Source organism: Zonotrichia albicollis, chromosome 7, assembly GCF_047830755.1.
Source record: "Zonotrichia albicollis isolate bZonAlb1 chromosome 7, bZonAlb1.hap1, whole genome shotgun sequence".
NCBI classification, from domain to species: domain Eukaryota; kingdom Metazoa; phylum Chordata; class Aves; order Passeriformes; family Passerellidae; genus Zonotrichia; species Zonotrichia albicollis.
In genome coordinates, this window is record NC_133825.1 from 15,644,422 (window position 1) to 15,663,716 (window position 19,295).

Genomic DNA, 19,295 nt, shown 5'->3' on the forward strand with positions numbered 1-19,295 from the left:
CCCTGCAGGGTTCCTGTCTTTGGCAATTCCGAGTGTGTGTACCTGGCTGATGAGAGATTCAGGAGTGAGAACTGCTCCAATGAGCGGCCGTATCTCTGCAGCAAGGCCCAAGCTCCCCTGTAACAGGGGCTGCACAAAGGACTTTCTCCACGCTGGGCAGCGCCAGCTTCACCTCTGAGCCCAGCACAGCGCTGTCCTTCCTCAGCTGCACCCTGTGCCTTGCACTTCCTCTCAGGGTCACCTCAGTGCCTCTCCATCCCCAGTGCCAGCGCTGGGCTGGGGCTGCAAAGGAAAAGTCTCTGCAATCCATCCTGCCACCAATGCTGCCCGGAGTGAGTGCATTGCCCTCATTATATGTGAGAAACGTGGCTCAGTATTTACACTTTTTATGAAAGTTCATTGCAGGTTAAAATCCACCCTGGGATGCTTGGTTATTTGCATACAGGTAATTTAAACTATGTTTTCCATATTTTCGAGCTACATGCATATTTTTATGAGTTTTTCAGAATTGAAAAATAACTTTGAATTTACATGTTGTTTTGTTGCTTTTTAACTTTTGACTTGTGTTGCAGTGTGTTGCAATTTCCAGTTTCAGCCATCCCAGTCCTTTCCCAGGTGTGGCAATGTCTTCTCCCTTCCCCTCCCCTTGTCTCCTGCTAAGTGCTGTATGTCAAGCTTAACCTTCCAGCAAGGGCGTTGTGTGATTGGCAGAAGTTCAAAAGATGCTTCTCAGCCCTGGGGTCATTGGCCTGTCTAAGTGTCATTGTCCCCTGAGACTCCCCCTTCCCACCTGGTTGGTGGCACACCTATCCCTTCCCTTCCCCTTCTCCCCGAGCTTAAAAGGACACTGAGACCATGCGGACGGCATTCTGTTGTAGCTGTTACAAGATTCAGAGATCTGTGACAATGGAGTAAAACTCTGGATTAAACCCTCTGGGAGAATCCATCTCCTTTTCCTCTACACATCGCACCAGAGGTAATACTGAGTTCCTGCTTGCCTGGACTCGTCCCAAGTGCCTATCTGCAACATCCAGTCAGCCAAAGGTGTCTCTGAGGTGAAACACCACAGCTGCCGCCTTTGGTCCAGCAGCAGGGGCCACACGAGCCCAGGCACGTTCCACCTGGTAATATTGGGATCATATTCCAATGTTTTGGCACCCAACGTGTGTCTGATCGACTCTGCAGCCCCAAGAAGCTTCTCGGAGTCTCAGAACTTGGGAAGACTTTAAGGCATCCACTGAGCATCCACTGGAAGGGCTTTGGCTGCATCGCTCTCCAGAGAGACTTTGGGACTGACCCCACAAGAAGTCTCGTGGAATGCTCTGCGCCTGTGCAAAATGCTGCTCCTTTCTGGTGAGTGATTTTTTGGAGGAGAATAGGGGAGCCCCTCCTGCCCATGGGGTCCTATTCCGGTGAGGAGAACAGCCTGCCTGACCTTGCTACCATATTCTAATAGACTTGTCTTCAGGCCATCTTGTACTTTAAAATAATATATTTAATTTTTTTTGTGGTTCTATCTTATTGTATTTTCATTCCCTGATAACGAGGGTCCGTAAAGTCTTTTTTTTCCATGTTCTGGTTTTTATTTCTGTTGAACTTGTCTTTCTGATAAGAAAGTCCCTGAATGTGGCAAATCAATTTTACACCATTTTCTGAGTTACTTACATTGTTGTAGTGTGTTTTTTACTTTGTAATACTTTGAAGTAGTTTTGTTTTGTGTCCCCGTATTTTTCCCAAATGGTTTTGAGACAGAGTAGGGATCCATCCTGAATTAGGTGAAGTGTCTAACAATTGTGAAAACTCAAACTGGCCAAAGCTGAAGGAAAAACTCGCATGCCGAGACAGCAAGGAGACGGAGAAAGAAAAACAGAAAAGACCACGAGGTCAATTTGCCCCGACCTAGAAATTCTTTTGATAAAGAAGAACTGGTACTAAGTGTCATGCAGGATGAATATGTATGAACTTATTGTGAAACTGTATGCATATGCATTTGGAAGGGGGATAAAAGGAGGTCTGAAATCTTCAGGGGTACGCATGCCTTTTGAGGAGAATTTTTCTCCGCGTGCGTCCAGTGCCGTAAATAAACATACCGAGCTTTACAACTTTTATAAAGTTGTGAGGTTTCTTCTTTTCTCCGCAAAACATTTTGGCGAGCCAAGCCAGGAGTTCTCTGTCCCCGCGGGGGCAGGGGGCATAGACGGACCTCCAAGGCGTGCCCCAGGATTTTTTTTCCTGGTGGGGCTCCGCTTGTCTCAACTTGCCACCTGCGAGGACAGACAACGACCCGCTGGCCTGCGGAGGAGAATACGGTATGTACTGAGGGGCCCCAGGGGGGAGGAAGGAGAGAAAGGGAGTAAACCACCCAGAGACGTCTGGGTTCAGCTGATAGAGCAGCTGTATTAGAGACAGGGTTCATCGTTCTGATAGAGCAGACTGCTAGCGGCTTTGGGGGTGAGCCGGGTGAACCCGTGTATGTGTGTATTGGGGATTCGTAGTTCTGATAGAGCAGAACTGGTGAGCCCGTGTGTTTTGTTTGTGTATGTGTGTGATGTCCAGACACTGTGTTGCTGTATGGTTAATGTGTGTGGTCAGTGCACTGTGTTTGTGTTCATGCAGGTGATAATTGTATGGTGTATAAAAGAGAGTAAATCTACAGTGCCCTACAGTGCGGGGGGGGTCAGTACTCCCTGTGTTTGAAGCAGCCGAGTGAGGCCAGAGGCGCCGGCTGCAGCAGGCTGCGGGGGCAGGGAGAGAAGTGCCCCGCGGAGAAGCGAGTGGAGGAATGTCAGTGATGGTATTTATCGTGTTTAAATGTAGTGATTTGTGTAGATTTGGTACATTTTAACCTTGAGTATGAGCTCAGAGAGTTCCTTTGCCTTGGATGTTTGGACTTGATCTCTAGACTGTGTGCTGTTATTTTGATTGTGTCCAGGAAAATTGATATGAGTAAATGCTGAATTATGGTATGCTGTGTTGTGTTGAGAAAGTGAGCACTTTGAGAAATATGCCCTTTCCCAGTGATTTTGTGTGGTGATTTTCTTCCGCTGTATTGTGGTAATTTGATTCTCAGATTGTATAGTGGTGTTTGTGGAGATTTTAAGATTTTGTTGCAACAAGAGTAGCATTTTACATAGGAGAACTATAGTACGGTGATTTATGTTTAACTCCGATAAAGTGAGTTAAAGGAATTCCAAGAATTCTCCCCCTCATAGTAATTCAAGCCTTGGCTCTAGTGAATTTGAGATAAGGGGGGGGGGGGAGAGTGCCTGTGTCTGTGGGCATATCAGAGTTTCGACTGTGACTAGCACAGCCTTTTTGCAAAGCAGCAAAACAAGTGTAAGTAGACACGGTGCTTAATTAGATTGTGCAAGAAGAGAACTAGAAAAGACTGCTATTTTGTAAAACAGAGTTTATATAGAAGGGATGAATGAGATGAATTAGTTAATGAGACTTATGAGATTTATGAGACTTCGGTTGGTACTGCAGTAAGTCTTTACTGGAAACAATCTGCTGTAAGGATTTAAAGTTCTCTGTAACAGACAGAATAGCCTGCCTTTGTGGGCAATTTCGGGGAGCCTTTGGTACATCAAGAGGCCAGCAGGCTTTGTGAGGTGACAGTGGCTGTGCCCTGGGCACAGGGACAGCTCTGGCTGCCCTGTCTCCCCAGGGAACACGGGAATGGCCTGTGGGCAAAAGCTGGATGTGCAGGTGTGGATTATTGCAGTGCGGTGTTTATGAGAAACACTGATATTGCTGTTTTGCTGTTCCAATAAGTGTCAGGGTACACGCCTCGAGTGTAAATTAGAGGTTTCTGGTCAAGCGGATTCAGAACCTAAGGTCTTAGAGCTTGTGTGTGGGAATCACATCTGATACCTGCCACCTGGAGCTGTGTGTATAGGAGGAAAACTGAGAAACTACTGTGAAGGTCTGTAAAAAAGGTTTGAATGGAAGCGAGATAGGGCAAGGAGAAATAAATAATGAGAACTGACAGAGCAAACAGGTTCCTAAATTAGCCCCTTTTGGGAGGGGCTCACTGGGAGAAGGTTGCCAGTAAGAACAGCTCAGAAAATAAAAAGATTTATAGTGCTTCATTGCTGTTAGTACTGTTTTATAATAGGAAGATAAATGGGATAGTTTTTGTATGCTGAAATGTCTTTTGTTTTAAGAAATCACCCAGAATGACAGAGAGACTGTGAGATCAGACCGCTCTCTGGTCTTGGCCCTTGAAAAGGAAAACAAGGCAAAGAGAAAGCAAATCAAACATGTTGTTCAGCATGCAGCATAAGATAGCAACGTATGAAATCAGGCAAGGATTATCATGCTGAAATGCAAAGCAATCACAGTTCGCAAAATGAGTACATATGATTTGTAAAGGCTTCCTCCCAAGGTAAGGGAGGAGGGGTAAAGGTGACCTCCCCAAAAGGGAAGAATTTTTTGTCAGCACAAGGGTCATATATTCAGTTTTAAATAAAGCTTTAGTACCTGTGGAGAATGTTTATGTTGTAGTGTGGGGAATGAACAACTGGCCAGTCTGAGAAGGCATACTTTTGCAAACCTTTAAAGTAACATGTGTACTATGTGTACCTAAAAGCTTTTGTACAATTTGCTCAATTTGCTAAACATTCTCAAATGAGAAAAGTTACTCTGGAGGCAAATAATATAAAGATGTTAGGCTTAATATTAACAGACACTGAAATTAAGAAAGACATTAGTTAGAAGATATTGGAATAAGTAAATAAGTGTTTTCAAGGGTATGGGCCTCTGCTGTACCAGGGAGAGTGAAAGATGCTCCCCCATGGGATGCTCCCCCATCAAGCTTAATGAAAGAACACAACCAGTGAGAACTGAGTAGTACCCTCAAAGGGAAGGTAAGGAAGGAATCAGTCCAATAACTGGTAGTACTGGATTAAGGGCTGTCAATAAGATAACACAGAATTTGTACCCTGTGGTAGCAAATCCATAGACCTTACTAACTTGTTTAACACCTGAGCTAACCTGGTTCACTGTTTTAGGCCTAAGAGATGCCTTCTTTTGCCTCCCTCTCCACGAAGCCAGCCAGAAAATTTTTGCATTCAAACACAAGCTCACATAGTCCATGTGCCTGAAGGCTTCAAAATTCTCCACTCCGATTGGAGAACAGCTTGCAAGGACCCAGAGTCCCAGGAAGCTCCACAAGAGGAAAGGAGGCTGTTGCAGTACATAGATGATCTTCTAGTAGCCACTCGGATGAGGGAAGTGAGAGAAGCCTGGACGGTAAGCCTTTTGAATTTCCAAGGACTCCAAGGATGCAGAGTCTCAAAGAAAAAGGCACAGGTAGTGAAACAGAAGGTAATCTACCTGGGGTAAGAAGTGAGTGCTGAGCAGCAGACTTTAAGGCAGGGAAGCCCTATGCCAAACCCTGAACCCCAGACAATGAAAGAACTCCAAACCTTCTTAGGCATGGCAGAGTAGTGCCAGCTGTGAGTTTATAATTATGGACTGTTCGCCAGACCCCTCTAAGCTCTTATTGCCAATGGGAACTGAGATCTCCAGTGGACAAGAGACACCACACGGGCCTTTCACCAGCTAGAGAGTCCCCTCATGTTGGCTCCAGCTTTGAAACTTCCAGATGTAAGTAAACCATTCTTTCTATTTTTCCACACAAGGAGTTGCCCTGGGAATATTGGCTCAAGACTTGGGTCCATACCAGAGGGTTGTTGCTTACTTCTCTAAGCAACTAGATGCAACAGCCGAAGGATGGCCAGGTTGCCTCAGAACTGTAGCAGCAGTTGTGCTGAACATTCAAGAGGCACACAAGTTTACCCTGGGACAAAAATGACTGTGCTAGTGTCCCACACAGTGTCCGCAGCACTGGAAGTAAAGGGTGGCCACTGGCTTCTCACCAGAGAGGTTTCTGAAATACCAGGCCATCATGGTAGAGCAAGATGATATAGAGATAGTGGTGACTAATATTGTCAACCCAGCTTCCTTTTTCAGTGGAATCAAGGAGAAGCAGTACACCATGATTGCCTAGAGACCATTGAAGCTACCTACTCCAGCCACCCAGACTTAAAGGACACTCCTCCGGACGATGCAGAGACCTGGTTCACTGACAAGAAAGCGACACTGCAAAATTCACAGTGACTACCTGCAGAGAGGTAATAGAGTCTGGACCCTTACCAACAGGTACCTCTGCACAGGATGCTGAGATAAATGCATGGACCCATGCCTTAGAAACAGCAAAAGGCATTCAGAATTGTGCATGCACATGGAGCCATCTGGAAGGAGAGGGGACTGCTGACCTCACAGGGAAAGAAGAGACAATCCAGCTGCTGGAAGCAGTTCAGCTACCTGAAAAGGCATATTAAGGCACACCAGAGAGTGAGCTTAAAATTGGAGGAAAGAAATGAGCTGGCGGATGGAGAGGCAAAGAAAGCAGCAAAGGGTGAGGTACAGATTTTCCTCAAAGGTAAGCCATAATACAATAATACTAATCAAAAGAGACGTACAACTGCAAGGGGTGGGCTACCATTGAAAGAGAGCTAGTAATCCCTTCCCATTTTCGTGGTTACTAGTGAAGGAAGGGCACTAGAAAACACCCTAGGGCCTAACTACTTAAAGCCTTTTATAGAGTGTGGCTCCTTTCTTGAAATGACCAAGGCTGCGAGTGATACAGAGTGCATTGGAATGAAGTGTTGACTTTGAAGTAGTAATTCCCACAGGCTTTCTAGAACACACATCTGATTGAAAGGATTGTTGTATCGTTGTCAGGAATCTATATGCCACTATCACTCAGGTGAGCTGATAATGTGATCCTTGCCTCCAGACTAACCTCAAAATACCCGCCCCGGGCCAAAGCTCTATCAGACTGGGAGAGGCCATGGGCCTGTACAGCAGTGGCAAATCAACTTTTCAGAACTCCCAAGGAAAGGGGGGTATCAGTATTTACTGGTATTAATAGATACATTTTCAGGGTGGCCAGAAACATTCCCCACCAGGACTGTCAAAGCTCAAGAGGTGACCAGATCATTTTTACAAGAGATAATACCACGCTTCAGAGTTCCAGCCACAATATCCTCAGATAAAGAATCACCTTTCATTTCCAAAATAGTGCAACAGATTAGTAGCCATCTGGGCATAGATTAGGAACTTCACACCCCATACCGCCCCCAATCAAGCGGCCAGGGAGAGAGAATGAATCATTTGATTAAGCAGCAAATCATAAGACTGGGGCAAGAAGCTCTTCCACTAGCACTATTGCAAATTGAAACTAAACCTTTTGAGCTAAAGGAATGCTGAATCCTTTTGCAATGCCTTATAGAAGACCATATAGAACACAAGGGGAATGTCCAGAATGTCCACTTACATGGTGGCATTAAGCAAACAGCTCAGAGTAATTGAGAAACATGTGGCTGGAACTCGGAGCAGGGAGTTAGATAGCCTGGGGATGATGTAGGATGATGTATATGTTAAGTCTCTTACAGAGAAGACTTTGGAACCATAGTGAGAGAGACCACTGCCAGTACCTCTCACCACCTTCACTGCAATCAAAATCAAGGAGCAGAATGCCTGGATCCATCACTCTCGGGTGAAGAAGGCCCAGAAGCCCCTTCAGGAGTGACACCAGGAGACAATGAACTGAGACTAAAACCTACTCGGGCAAAATGAGTATATTGCGGTCGGGAGTAGCTCATACTTTAGTGTACAGAATTGTTTTGTATGGAATTATAACTGAAGTTTTAGAACTAGAGAGTACCTCTACCCAAAGCAATGCTGAATGGCCTTGGTCCCTGGCATTTAATCAGTATACTGGATCCATGGGAAAACCTTCTGAGATAAAAGATTTAAACATATCTACTGTAGTAATCCACGAGAATCAGGTATGTGAGGAGTAAGAATAGCAAGAACAGGAACTGTGAACACTTCAAGGAATCTGAGGAGAAGAAATCAAAGTGCTTAGTCATCAATAGGATGGCTTATGAGAGACCAGATGTAATTAGTGTCTGAACCTCCCCTGGTGTATATGAACACCAGGAAGTCTGTGATAACCTAAGTGAATCAGACTGTTGGTGTAATTTCACCCTGATACAGCCTGTAGAAGTGACCTGCCTTTGAGCTCGAGTTACTGTCAGACTTTCATTTGAATTCAAAGTGGACACTGCACTTTTTACCACAGCGGGGCCTTATACACCCCATACTAGTTCAGACTCTACCCAAACTCCAAACTTGAACCTAACGTATTAAGAATGTGACTGAACAACAGCTATTATTCAATCCAGAATGGTCTCTCAAACGTGTGGAGTTGATAATGCAAATTAACATCTCAAAAATCCAACCAGCCTGCTCCTCCTTCCTAAAAACTTCCTTTGAGGGCTGGACAACATAGTCACAAAAACAGGCATAACTCAGGAGCAGAACAAGAAAGGAAGGAGCCAGCTCTCCTGATGCCTAAAACCAAGAACACCAAGAAATCAGTTTCCTTAGGTCATTTTCCAAACTGGTTGGCTGAACCCCCAGGCAATGGCTGGTAAAGGGTGCTGAACTGCCGGTGATAAGTTAACCCAAGCAAGGAAGGTGATTTTCCTTATTTATAGCTATCCCTTTTCCTACTGAGATTTGGATCAGTGATTGTCCCAGTCTGAGGCAGTTGAATTCTGCTTAAAAGAGGTAGAGAGAGAGACCCCCTCAGAGCTCAGCAGCAGGCTGTAGGATTTTGAGCATCACTTTTCTGCTGAGTGTTTCAAGTAGCAGAAACCTGATCCCAGTTTCTTCTGAGGCACTGCAACGAATTTAGGCTCTTCTCTCAAGATTTCCCCTCCATTATCTTCTGCCCTGAACACAGTCCACAGCTTGATCTTAGCTAGGGGCAAGGTGGGTGAGGTTTTGTAGACCAGGAGAGACATTCCTGCTTGCCACACATCTGAGAAATCAGGTGCTTTGGAGAGAGAGAGAGAGGTTAGATTCCCTGAGGTCTCTACATTTCAGAACAAACATCTGCCTCAAGTATGACCTAAACCTCTGTCAGATACACTTGTGAAGTGTGTCTGAATTTGTAGTATGAGCCCAGCACATCCCTCTGGCAGGGAGGGATGATCATGGACAGAAAGCAGTTCCTGTTCCCCATAACAAACATCTAACTGGCATATTAGGGACAAGATTAGGAGTTTTAAATAGAATTGATTCAGAAATACTGATGAATAAACTGGCTGCTGCAGCAGGTAGCCTAACAAAATTGAAGCAGCCTTTATAGTAATCTCTATTGGCATTAGGAACTAGCCAGTGACAGATTTCAAAAGTACTGCCAAAGGAAAGAAGTATGAAGAGGCCGGGGACCAAGACCACAAGTTGATAGTAGAAGCACTTAGTATAGTTCAAGATAATGTGTCTTTAGCTTTCAGTTGTATACAAGCACAGTTATGGATACAAGCAACAGCAGCTCTGATCATATAGGAAAGGGGTGAAGGTAATTTTCCAGCTGAAATTCAGAAAAATTGAGTGGGATAATGCAATTGATTTTGAAAGGAAGTTTCAATCCTGGTGGACTATGGTGAATTTCACCTATGATCCTGTTTTTAATGTGGCCACTGCCTTTGTGCTTACCATACATAATGCCACTGTTTATGTTATCCATCCCATCATTGCCCTAAGATTAAACCATGAAGAAACAATACTCTATCCTTCAGAACATAGAGTGTGGGCACGAAAAGATGAATGAAAAGTGGCAGACAGTAAACTTAGAATCCTGCATTACTAGAGAACAAATGAGATTCATTTGTGAAAGCAATACTGCTAATGCCCAGGATGTGTTTGGACACTGAACAGGGTATTTGCCACTTTGAAATTCATCCAGTCACTGACCAGAAAACTGTGCTCGTATATACTGGAAAAGGGCGTATGTTTGAGAACTGCTTGTGCTGCTGTACAAATTGATAGCAATGATGTTATTCTGTTTAGTAGAAACCATTCTAATTTCTGTATTTGTAATTTTGTTAGGATTATTGGGTGTGATTTTTCGTATTTGGTACCAGTAACATCCCACCAGCTGATTACAGCCAATTACACAGTGTATCACAGACTACCACCTACCCCTATTGGGGTGAACCTTACACTGGTAAAACAATTAATTAAGCACCAAGACCTATTAGAAGTCTTGAAAGAAATCCAAGAAAGTGGAAAGAAAACCTTAATTACTCTCCTTTAATCTCCTTTGTATCATGTCCAACATGATACAAAGGAGATAACCAGAGTTCTACAAAGAATAAAATAAAATATAGACCATCACTGGTGAGATATGATCATTGGGTGGTCACCAACTGCAAATGGAATCTTTAATAAGTTGTGCCACCCTATTGTAGTTTTACTAATATTAGTTGGGATAAGCTTAAGATTATCTATTACATTGTTAATTTGGAACTGGAGAATACTACAACGAATGGCTGTACTAACCTCTTTATCAAACGTACATAGTGAAGCATTAAAAGACACTTATTGTCATGAAAGTTTTCATTAAGTAAAAGAATTTACTTATTTCCTAGGAAAGGGGGGAATGAGACAGAGTAGGGATCCATCCTGAATTAGGTGAAGTGTCTAACAACCGTGAAAAGTCAAACGGCCAAAGCTGAAGGAAAAACTCGCATGCCGAGACAGCAAGGAGACGGAGAAAGAAAAACAGAAAAGACCACGAGGTCAATTTGCCCCGACCTAGAAATTCCTTTGATAAAGAAGAACTGGTGCTAAATGTCATGCGGGATGAATATGTATGAACTTATTGTGAAACTGTATGCATATGCATTTGGAAGGGGGATAAAAGGAGGTCTGAAATCTTCTGGGGTACGCATGCCTTTTGAGGAGAATTTTTCTCAGCGTGCATCCAGTGCCGTAAATAAACATACCGAGCTTTACAACTTTTATAAAGTTGTAAGGTTTCTTCTTTTCTCCGCAAAACAGCTTATCCCAGATGGTTCCCACCTCCCTTTACCTGTGTAATCCCTCTCCCTGGCTCTCTTCAATCACTCAGCATCCCACCCCCTCCATCTAGAAGATTCGGTCCAGGTTGTTGAGTGATCAGCCAGAGGCCAGGGGTCAGCCCCCCAAGCCTTGCCCCATATGCTGTCCTAAATGTCCATGCCCCAGTGCCCATCCCTTAGGGTCACTCAGTGGTCAGTAAAATGTTATCTACTTTCGGTTTCCACCTCCCTTTAAATGTAACATTTACACCTCACCCAGGGCCCTCAGCAGGAGCCCCCTGAGGTGCAGGAGCTCCTCAGAGCCCCTGAATAAAACCTTGGATTAACCCCTGCTAAGAGTCGGCCCTTTATCTTCTCCCGATGCCTCTGGTGTCTCCTCTGCTGCAAAGGCGACCAGCCCAGCTGCCCTCAGTACCCTCGGGTGTCTGCCTGCTGTCAGTGGGGTCGGGGCTGCCCCCCCAGTGTCTGGGACTGGGGACTGGCCGAGGGTTCCTGAGAGGCTCCCAGAGGGACAGAGACATCACATGAAACAAGAATTTCAACATTTCAGTCTCTATTATGCTGTGGTCTAAGATAGTATCTATTACACCACTATTTATAAAAGCTATAGGGTGCATACATAAACTGACAGGTTATACTGTATCAAAAGCAGTAATTACAAATTGTACTGTATGAGGATTTTTGTGATCCATAATACCTTGCAAAACAAATGTTAATACATAAATGCAGAAGCCAATGCCTATATTTGTTATAAATAACATTATACAACAAGCTCAAGTAGGAAATCCAAATTACCTTGGGCTCCTGGAAATCATCACAAACTGGCCTGAAGTTGAGAATTTTGGATTGTCCTTGGAAGATGTGAGAAATGACCCTCACTTTTAAAATCTTAAAGGTTTTTTAACCTTAAAAAAAATACAACAGACTGAATGAGGAAAAATTAGAGCTCTGAGGGGTCTCTGTGACTGTCAGCCACAGGCTCATTTACAAAATGGATGCTCTGCCTTTTATACCCTCAGCCCCTCCCAAAGTTTTGTCAGTCAGCTCCTCCTCTGCCCTCTACAGGAGGAGATCACTTCCTCACACCTTGATTGGAGCTCAGATGTTGTCCTGTGGCCCCTCCTGGTAATGAGCCAGCCCTCCCCAAATGCCCCGGGAACTGAGGGGGAGGGAAAGGGGAATAGGGGGAGACATATTACAGTGACAGTACTATTCGTCTACACAACCTCTCCTCACATACCTGTAATAGCTGCCTCTCAATTGTGAGAGCAAACAGCACAACATTCATCTATAAATAAAACCCCGCTTTTCTTTTCCTATGCGTCATTTGTCTCAAACAATTAGCTCTAATTTTTATTCTGATAATCTGCTCTTACTTCTAAAAAAAAACATTAATGAATCATGCTAGCATCTGCTGATGTGGGTGAGGACAGTGGGAACAGAAGGAAAAAATCTCACTTTTTTTTCAGCCACACCTATTTGGCATGGACAAAATGGGATCACTGAGGTCTGGTTTGGCTTTCTTACACCCATCTACCATGTCCATGGGGTTGCTACTCACAGCAGGTGTATCTTAGTGATGAGTACAGAGCCCAACTCAGTCTTGCCTTCTAGTTCCTGTTGTATTAAAAGACAGCTGAGCAATGACAGAGGTCTGGGGTGCTTTTCTTGCCCCCACCTTGTCATGCCTATGGGTTTGCTGCCAAAAGCAGGGCAATGGAATATTCTCAGTGGTGAACACAGGGGCCAACCTGGTCTTGCCCTCAATTTCTTGTTTCACTCTACTTGTTGGTCCTTAAGGAAACTGCCCCAATACATCTGATGGTTCCCTGTGTACTTCCCCTCAACAGATGCTTGTGATTCTCATCTATTAAAACAGGACAATTACATCAATAAATGATACAGTTCAAACTCCCTGCCCAAAGTGTTAGTTAAACAATCTTGAAGCTGTGGAAGGTTGACTCCCCTTGTCAGATGTCTTCAATCTTCCTTGGTTCTCTCTCACCTGCTCTGCATGCTACAGTCTATTTTTTGTCTCATCTCACCAGCCTTTAATTCTGTTGCCCTGAGTCCCTCTCACTCTGTGGCTGGCATGGCCCATTCAGCTTTCAGGTAGAAGGATCCTTCCAAGCCAAAAGGATTTCTGAAGCTGTCCTAACCTGCAGCCCCTGGGTGCCTTCAGGCCATCCATCCAAAAGGAAAAGTGACTTCTGGACCCTGAGAGAGCCCAGTGATCTGTTGGCTGGAGAAATCAGGAATGGAGAAGGTGATTCCAGCTCTGCTGGGTGCTGTTCCTCCCCATTAGACCATCCAAAAGGAAAAGTGACTTCTGGACCCTGAGAGAGCCCAGTGATCTGTTGGCTGGAGAAATCAGGAATGGAGAAGGTGATTCCAGCTCTGCTGGGTGCTGTTCCTCCCCATTAGACAGGAGAGGATCAAGCACATTCCATCAGCCTTTGCTTCCTCAGGGCATGAAATCCCTGAGGAGACAAGGCCACCTCAGGGCCATCAGATCCCATCTGAGAGAAGGAAATGCTAAAAACCTGACCATGGTCTCAGCCACTAAAATGAGGAACTTTTCTTGTGGGTCCCCAATACCATTTCCAACAAAGCCCAGCTGGTGCTGGAAATTGCATTCACATTGAGGAGGCAAAACCAATAAGGAATCACAGACATCTGAGGTAAAATTAGGGACACATAAAAGTAAAATTTCTCTTTGTTTTTAATAGAGGCAGATTTTCACGTTTTAAGCCCAACTCTTCTCTGACACACAAAGGGGCATAAAATACAGAAACACTTTAGTTCCAACTTGAAACATTTGTTTTTTCACAATTCTATTTGTACATGAAGTGTGGCTGGATGAACACTACTGAAGCACACAAATACTAAAACTACTACTGCAAACTGCAGAAATTACTGAAAAGTTTCTTCTACTGGCAGCAAGAGTAAACATGTCTAAAGGTTTCCTTGTATGGAGAGTAGCTAAAATGAATGATTCCAACATCAAAATCAACTGGAAAAATTATTTCAGGTAAAGTGTTAAAGAAATGAACACTGTATTATAGATATATATTATAGTATTGGATTTTTGTATATATTAAAATGGATTCTATAAGTGTGATGTTAAAGTGACTTTGCTAAAAGTACGTAGTTTCTACTTCTGTTGCTAACTAAAACTTGGAAATAGCTGATCTAGATATGCTTGTGTTAAAATGCTTGCTTGGTTGAGATAATATTCAAGGAATATATGATGCCAACTATCAGCACTCATCTTCTGAAGGCAGTGTGGACCCCAGCCCAAGAACTGAAGGTGATGATAAAATGGACTAAAACCACAACCAAGAAATGTGCATGCTGTAAAAAGCAGGACATGAGGAAGAGCCATGCAACCAGTTCTTGGGACATGTAAACCAGTTTGGGAAAAAATTTACATATTCACCAGGCTGATGCAAAAGAAATGCTATGTAATTTTGTTTTCAAACTAGCAGGTGTGCTCCACGTTGAGGGCCAAGACACACCTGGCTGTAACCTCTGCTTTGTTGTCTTTGCCTCCTATTAAACTCCTTCATTAAACTTTTATATTTTACCAGGAGAGGGAACAGTGTTTTTTCAGGTATTTTCTGAGTCATATTTTCAAGATGATAAGCAAAAAGTTAACTGTCCGAGGGCAAGAGAGCATTACAGTGAGTAAGAGTTTGACATGAGAAGAATTTTGGGAAATGACACAAAAGCTTTTTATCTAACTGAAAGTCTGTTGAACCACTAAGCAGCTGAACATACCTTTGTGAAGGATACTGTTAAACCCAAAGGAACCCGGCAATTTCCTCTTCCCCTTCTGGCACAGAGTGAGGTACCACAGCCGGGCGGGCGCTGCCACGGGACCGGGCTGGACCCCTTCCCCATCCCAGCCCCGCTGCCGGGCAGGGAGAGGGGGATGCTGCGGGCCGGATGGAGCCGGCCTTGCTCTCATCTCACTGCTTGTTACAGCCCCAGCCCGGCCCAGCCGAGCCCCGGGAGCAGCCCCAGGCCAGCATCGGGATTTTACCGCAGAGAAGCGGCCGCAGCCATCGGGCAGGGCAAGGAGAAGCCGCCCCTGTCCCAGCCAGCCCAGCCCCGAGCGCTGCTGCTGCTGCTGCTGCTGCTGCTGCTGCTGCTGCTGCTGCTGCTGCTGCTGCTGAGCTCCGGCCGCGCTGATCACATCGGAGCCGCTCCCCAGGCGCAGCTCCGGGTCTGGAACGGGGTCAGGGCAAACATCTGCAGGCTCCAAGCAACACAGAAACCCTTTCAGTGCTTCAGTCCTCCCTCGAGTGAGAGAAAAGAACAAACGTGTAAAATAACAGCATGAAAACGCCCTGGTCAGTGAGGAGGAAGTTAAGTCCCAGATGGGAGGGACGAGGAGATGCCTTGATTTTAAAGCTGAAAAACTCTTGTAAGCTATGGAGATAAGACACTTTTCCCCTATAACACATAAAACTATGGGGAGATGAAGGGTTGAAATTGATATCCAACAAAGGCCTCCACACTAAAGTAAGCAGATGCTAAAGTATCTGTAATACTCTGTCTACCAACCCAGGAGGACACTGGTCCTGAGGACAAGCTGTGTTCCCACTAAAGGCTGAGGCAAAGAAGGCATTGGGCACCTCTGCCTTCTCCTCGTCTGTGGTTACTAAGTTCCTTACTGCATCCAAAAGAGAACAAAAGCTGGTCCTTCTCTTCCTTTTACTATTAATATATTTGTAAAAACAGTTTTTTATTATCCTTTACTAAAGTTGCCACAATAAGTTCAAACTGAGCTTTGGCCTCCCTGATTCTTTCCCTACATATCCTAGCAGCCCCCTTAAATACTTCCTGAGAACCCTGACCCTCCTTCCAAAGCTGATACATCCTCCTTTTATTCCTAAGGTCCTTCAAACCCTCATTGCCCATCCAGGCTGGATGTTTGCATGATTAAGTTTCTTTACTGGCAAACAGGGACAGTCTGTTCTTGTGATATCAAGATCTCTGAAGCATGCCCACATTTCCTGGGTTCCTTTAAGGGCTGCTTTCCAAGGGACTTTCTGAGTAAGTATCCTAAATAGGTCAAAATCTGCCCTCAGGAAGTCTAACATAAAAACTTTATGAGAAGTTGCTCAAATTTCAAAGAAGAGTAATCCCGTACTGCCAGGAGAAAATCTCTGTTCCCAGGGATGGAGATGATTTTAGAAAGAAATAAGATCTTTTGCCTTTAACCAGGTCATATTTAAAATGATACCAGATAAGTCAACATGACGCATAAACAAGCTGTAGGAAGGATGTAGAAAACGACAGAACTTTCACGATAAATTCCCCCAAGGCAGCGGCTATTTGTGACCAAATTAGGAATGAGGAGAAAACTCTTTCCTCTTGTGGAAAAGTCTCCATAAAATTAACAAGATGGACTTCTCTCTCTAAATGGACTGAAGAAAGAATTTTTAGAGGTAGTAAACTAACTGGAAATGTTTGGTTTTGTTTCTTTACATTGTCTGTGGAAAAGAAAAAGTTGTGGGAGGAGGAGAAGTGTTATAAAGGGTTTGCTTTAATTCTTGCCACTTTTTTCCATTTTAGTTACTATTTATAAAATTTTCTTTATACCCTTTTAAAGCTTTAAGCCTGCTTTAACTTTCTCCTAATCTTATCTCACAGCAGGAAATGAGTGCACTAGCGATTGATCAGCAGGAAATGAGTGCACTAGTGATTGATCAGCACCAAAATCACTACACAGTGCACTTTAAGACTTGGCTTTTTCAGGGAGAGGAGGGAGGAGCAGAATCTTACCAAAGCTTTGCCAACTTTGTGTCCTCTGACACAGAATAAAACAAAAGTGACTACACTGTTATGAATGAGATCCCTATATGTCTAATTTAATAAACCACAAAATTAGAATTTAGCACCAATTTTCATCGAGCAGCAATTTTATATAAAATTATACAATCAAATATAATCAAGCAGATATAAACTAATTTGGCAGCGGTTTGGATAAAGCATAAGCAAAACCGATCGATCGGGGTACGGGGAGGGTTTTTCTCACCCTGCCTCATGTACAAAAGGCAAAAGGATCCAAACACAACTTATATACTGTATGCTAACACATATTCATCAATATTTCCTGTAAATCCCCTCCTGTTTTCGATTCCTGAAATCTGTGTCACTGCACTGCACAGCGCATGCTCCGCCTGTTGCTGAGGGGTCATTTGGCTTTTCAGGGGTCATTTCTGATGAAGGATTCTGCTCATCCTTACTGTCCTTTAAACAACCCCACAGGTTGTACATGCACCCCAAGTCTTGTGTTATAGAAGCCAAGTTTATACTCCAAAAATGAGCCTTATTATTTCATAGATACCTGGAATCATCCCAATTTTGTCCATCCCAAGACCAATTTTGCTTTGGGAGTTGTCCCAGTTTTGTTCCTCACAAGGGCTATTGTGTTTTGGATGTTGCTTATCTCAATACTCCATCCTCGATCCTATTTTTCCATGAACATCTGAGAACATCTGTTTCATGACACTAATTACATATCCTTTTCCTCTATTACTTTTTCACAAATATTTTCTAAAATATCAATACAGTTGCAATTATTAGCACAAACCATATTCATTTAGCACAATTTCCCCCATTGTCTCTTTTGATCATATTGATTCATGGTTTTTATTAAAAGACTGAAACTTGGTATCTTCTACATCTAAAAAAATCCAGGTTTTCACATTCCCTCATTTCTCTTTTTTGATCAAATTCAATACGTGGTATTTTCACTTACATAACACAGGAGATAAAAAATGGTCTAGGCAACAATTCCAATAATGAGTCCAGCTACTATAAACCAACAGATTTCCCCAAAGTGGTTCCAACTTTTAACAGGTACAATTCGCTTCTTTTGATCAACACTTTTCCATTGTTATTTATTTTTAGACTGCATTTTAATGTGTTGTATTTTTCACAAACTCCTCCTTTTTCAGCCATTATACAGTCCAAGGCCAATCTGCTCTGATAGACTGTTACTAGCAGGTGCATGCTTTCTTGGGTAGCTGTTTTGTTCCAAGTGACCTCAATTACCTTTTGCAGTCTTAGCAACTGATTTAATGTATAGTTTGGAGTTCTATATTCCCCAGATCTGTTTTGAACCCAAATAGCCAGATCATAAAAGTTTATGATCCTTTCTGTGTGCCATTCACTTTCACTCCATTTATGGCTGTCCCTTATCAAAAGGTTTAGGTTTGCCTTGTTTATGCCCATGGCTCTTTCAAGTGGGGCTTTCTCTAGTGGATTTCCCTTGGACCAGGGCAGGGGGCAGGAGGAGGGTTGGATAACTCCTAACCTACAGGTCCCTTTCCATCTCCGTGGTAACTGACTGTACACTCGCTGTCCACAAATCCAGTATAGCCCATCAGGGGCCTTCCATGTTCTACTGATATTGTCTGGTTGATTCCAATTGGGATCTGTATTTTCTATGGAATGGTAAGGGCTGGCTGCAGAACTATTATACCAGCACAGATTAATCTGACTGTCCCACTTGCAATCATTTCTATTTGTTGTTCTCCAATACCCATTGGTTGTGCTTGGCTACCAGGTCATAGTTCTATTATCTGAATTTACACTTAAGGTAGATTCACAGGGGGTATGTCCCACCTCTTTGGTATAGTTCTTGGTATAGTTCTTTCTTTCTCAAGTTATACAAACTGCTCTAATTACCTGGTGATGAAAAGTCCACCTTCCAGGCCATTTTATTTTCTCAGAAATTTGGGTGTAATTCCCTTTATAAAAGTGTTCTGGAGCTAGATCTTTGCCCCTCTATGGCCATCTTTCAACCATTTGAGCACCCCCTCAAATCCAACATCTTGATAAACCCAACTCGGCTGTGATTTTTTGCATTAAGTCTACAGAAAAATTTCTACCTCAGTTTGGCAAATTCCAGTCACTATTTTGCTGCCTTCATTGGTTATACAACACCCTTGGATTTTTCCCTTTATTCTTACCTTGCTGGTTTTGTTCTGAATTTCCCCACTCTTCTCTTTTTGGGAAACAAAGGAATTCTCCCTCTGTGGGGCAGTCTGGGCATGAAGGCATCCATTGGCCCAATCCTAGATTAACTCCCTCTCAATAGGCTCAGCCATTTCTGTGGCAAGTTGGTAAACTTTTCTGGTTGTAACATTCAGCATCAACAGAGTGATGTACTGCAAAAACAGTCATTGAATTGTGGCTGTCCCACATGAGTTGGTAGCATTTATTGCAGGGGTTGCAGATGCACAGGGTACCAGGATCCATGTCAGGAGCAGGTACCTCAGGAGTCTGGACCCTCCACCTCTCTCAAGGCACCTTGGGCTGGAGCCAAGGGCT

General features: G+C 43.7%; 1 protein-coding gene across 6 annotated transcripts in view; it reads left to right on the top strand.

The window, feature by feature from the left end:
- LOC141729643 (C-type lectin domain family 2 member B-like) overlaps positions 1 to 14,532 on the top strand; it is a 69,715-nt gene extending 55,183 nt beyond the window's left edge. For 3 of the 6 annotated variants that reach the window (XM_074544392.1, XM_074544390.1, XM_074544391.1), the window contains exon 6: positions 9 to 14,532. In XM_074544392.1, the coding sequence (XP_074400493.1) occupies positions 9 to 123 (115 nt within the window). In that variant the 3' untranslated portion in view covers positions 124 to 14,532. The remainder of the gene's footprint in view (positions 1 to 8) is intronic. The other 3 variants (XR_012581047.1, XR_012581048.1, XR_012581046.1) reach the window with 3 other exon arrangements.
- The last annotated feature ends 4,763 nt before the right edge of the window (positions 14,533 to 19,295 follow it).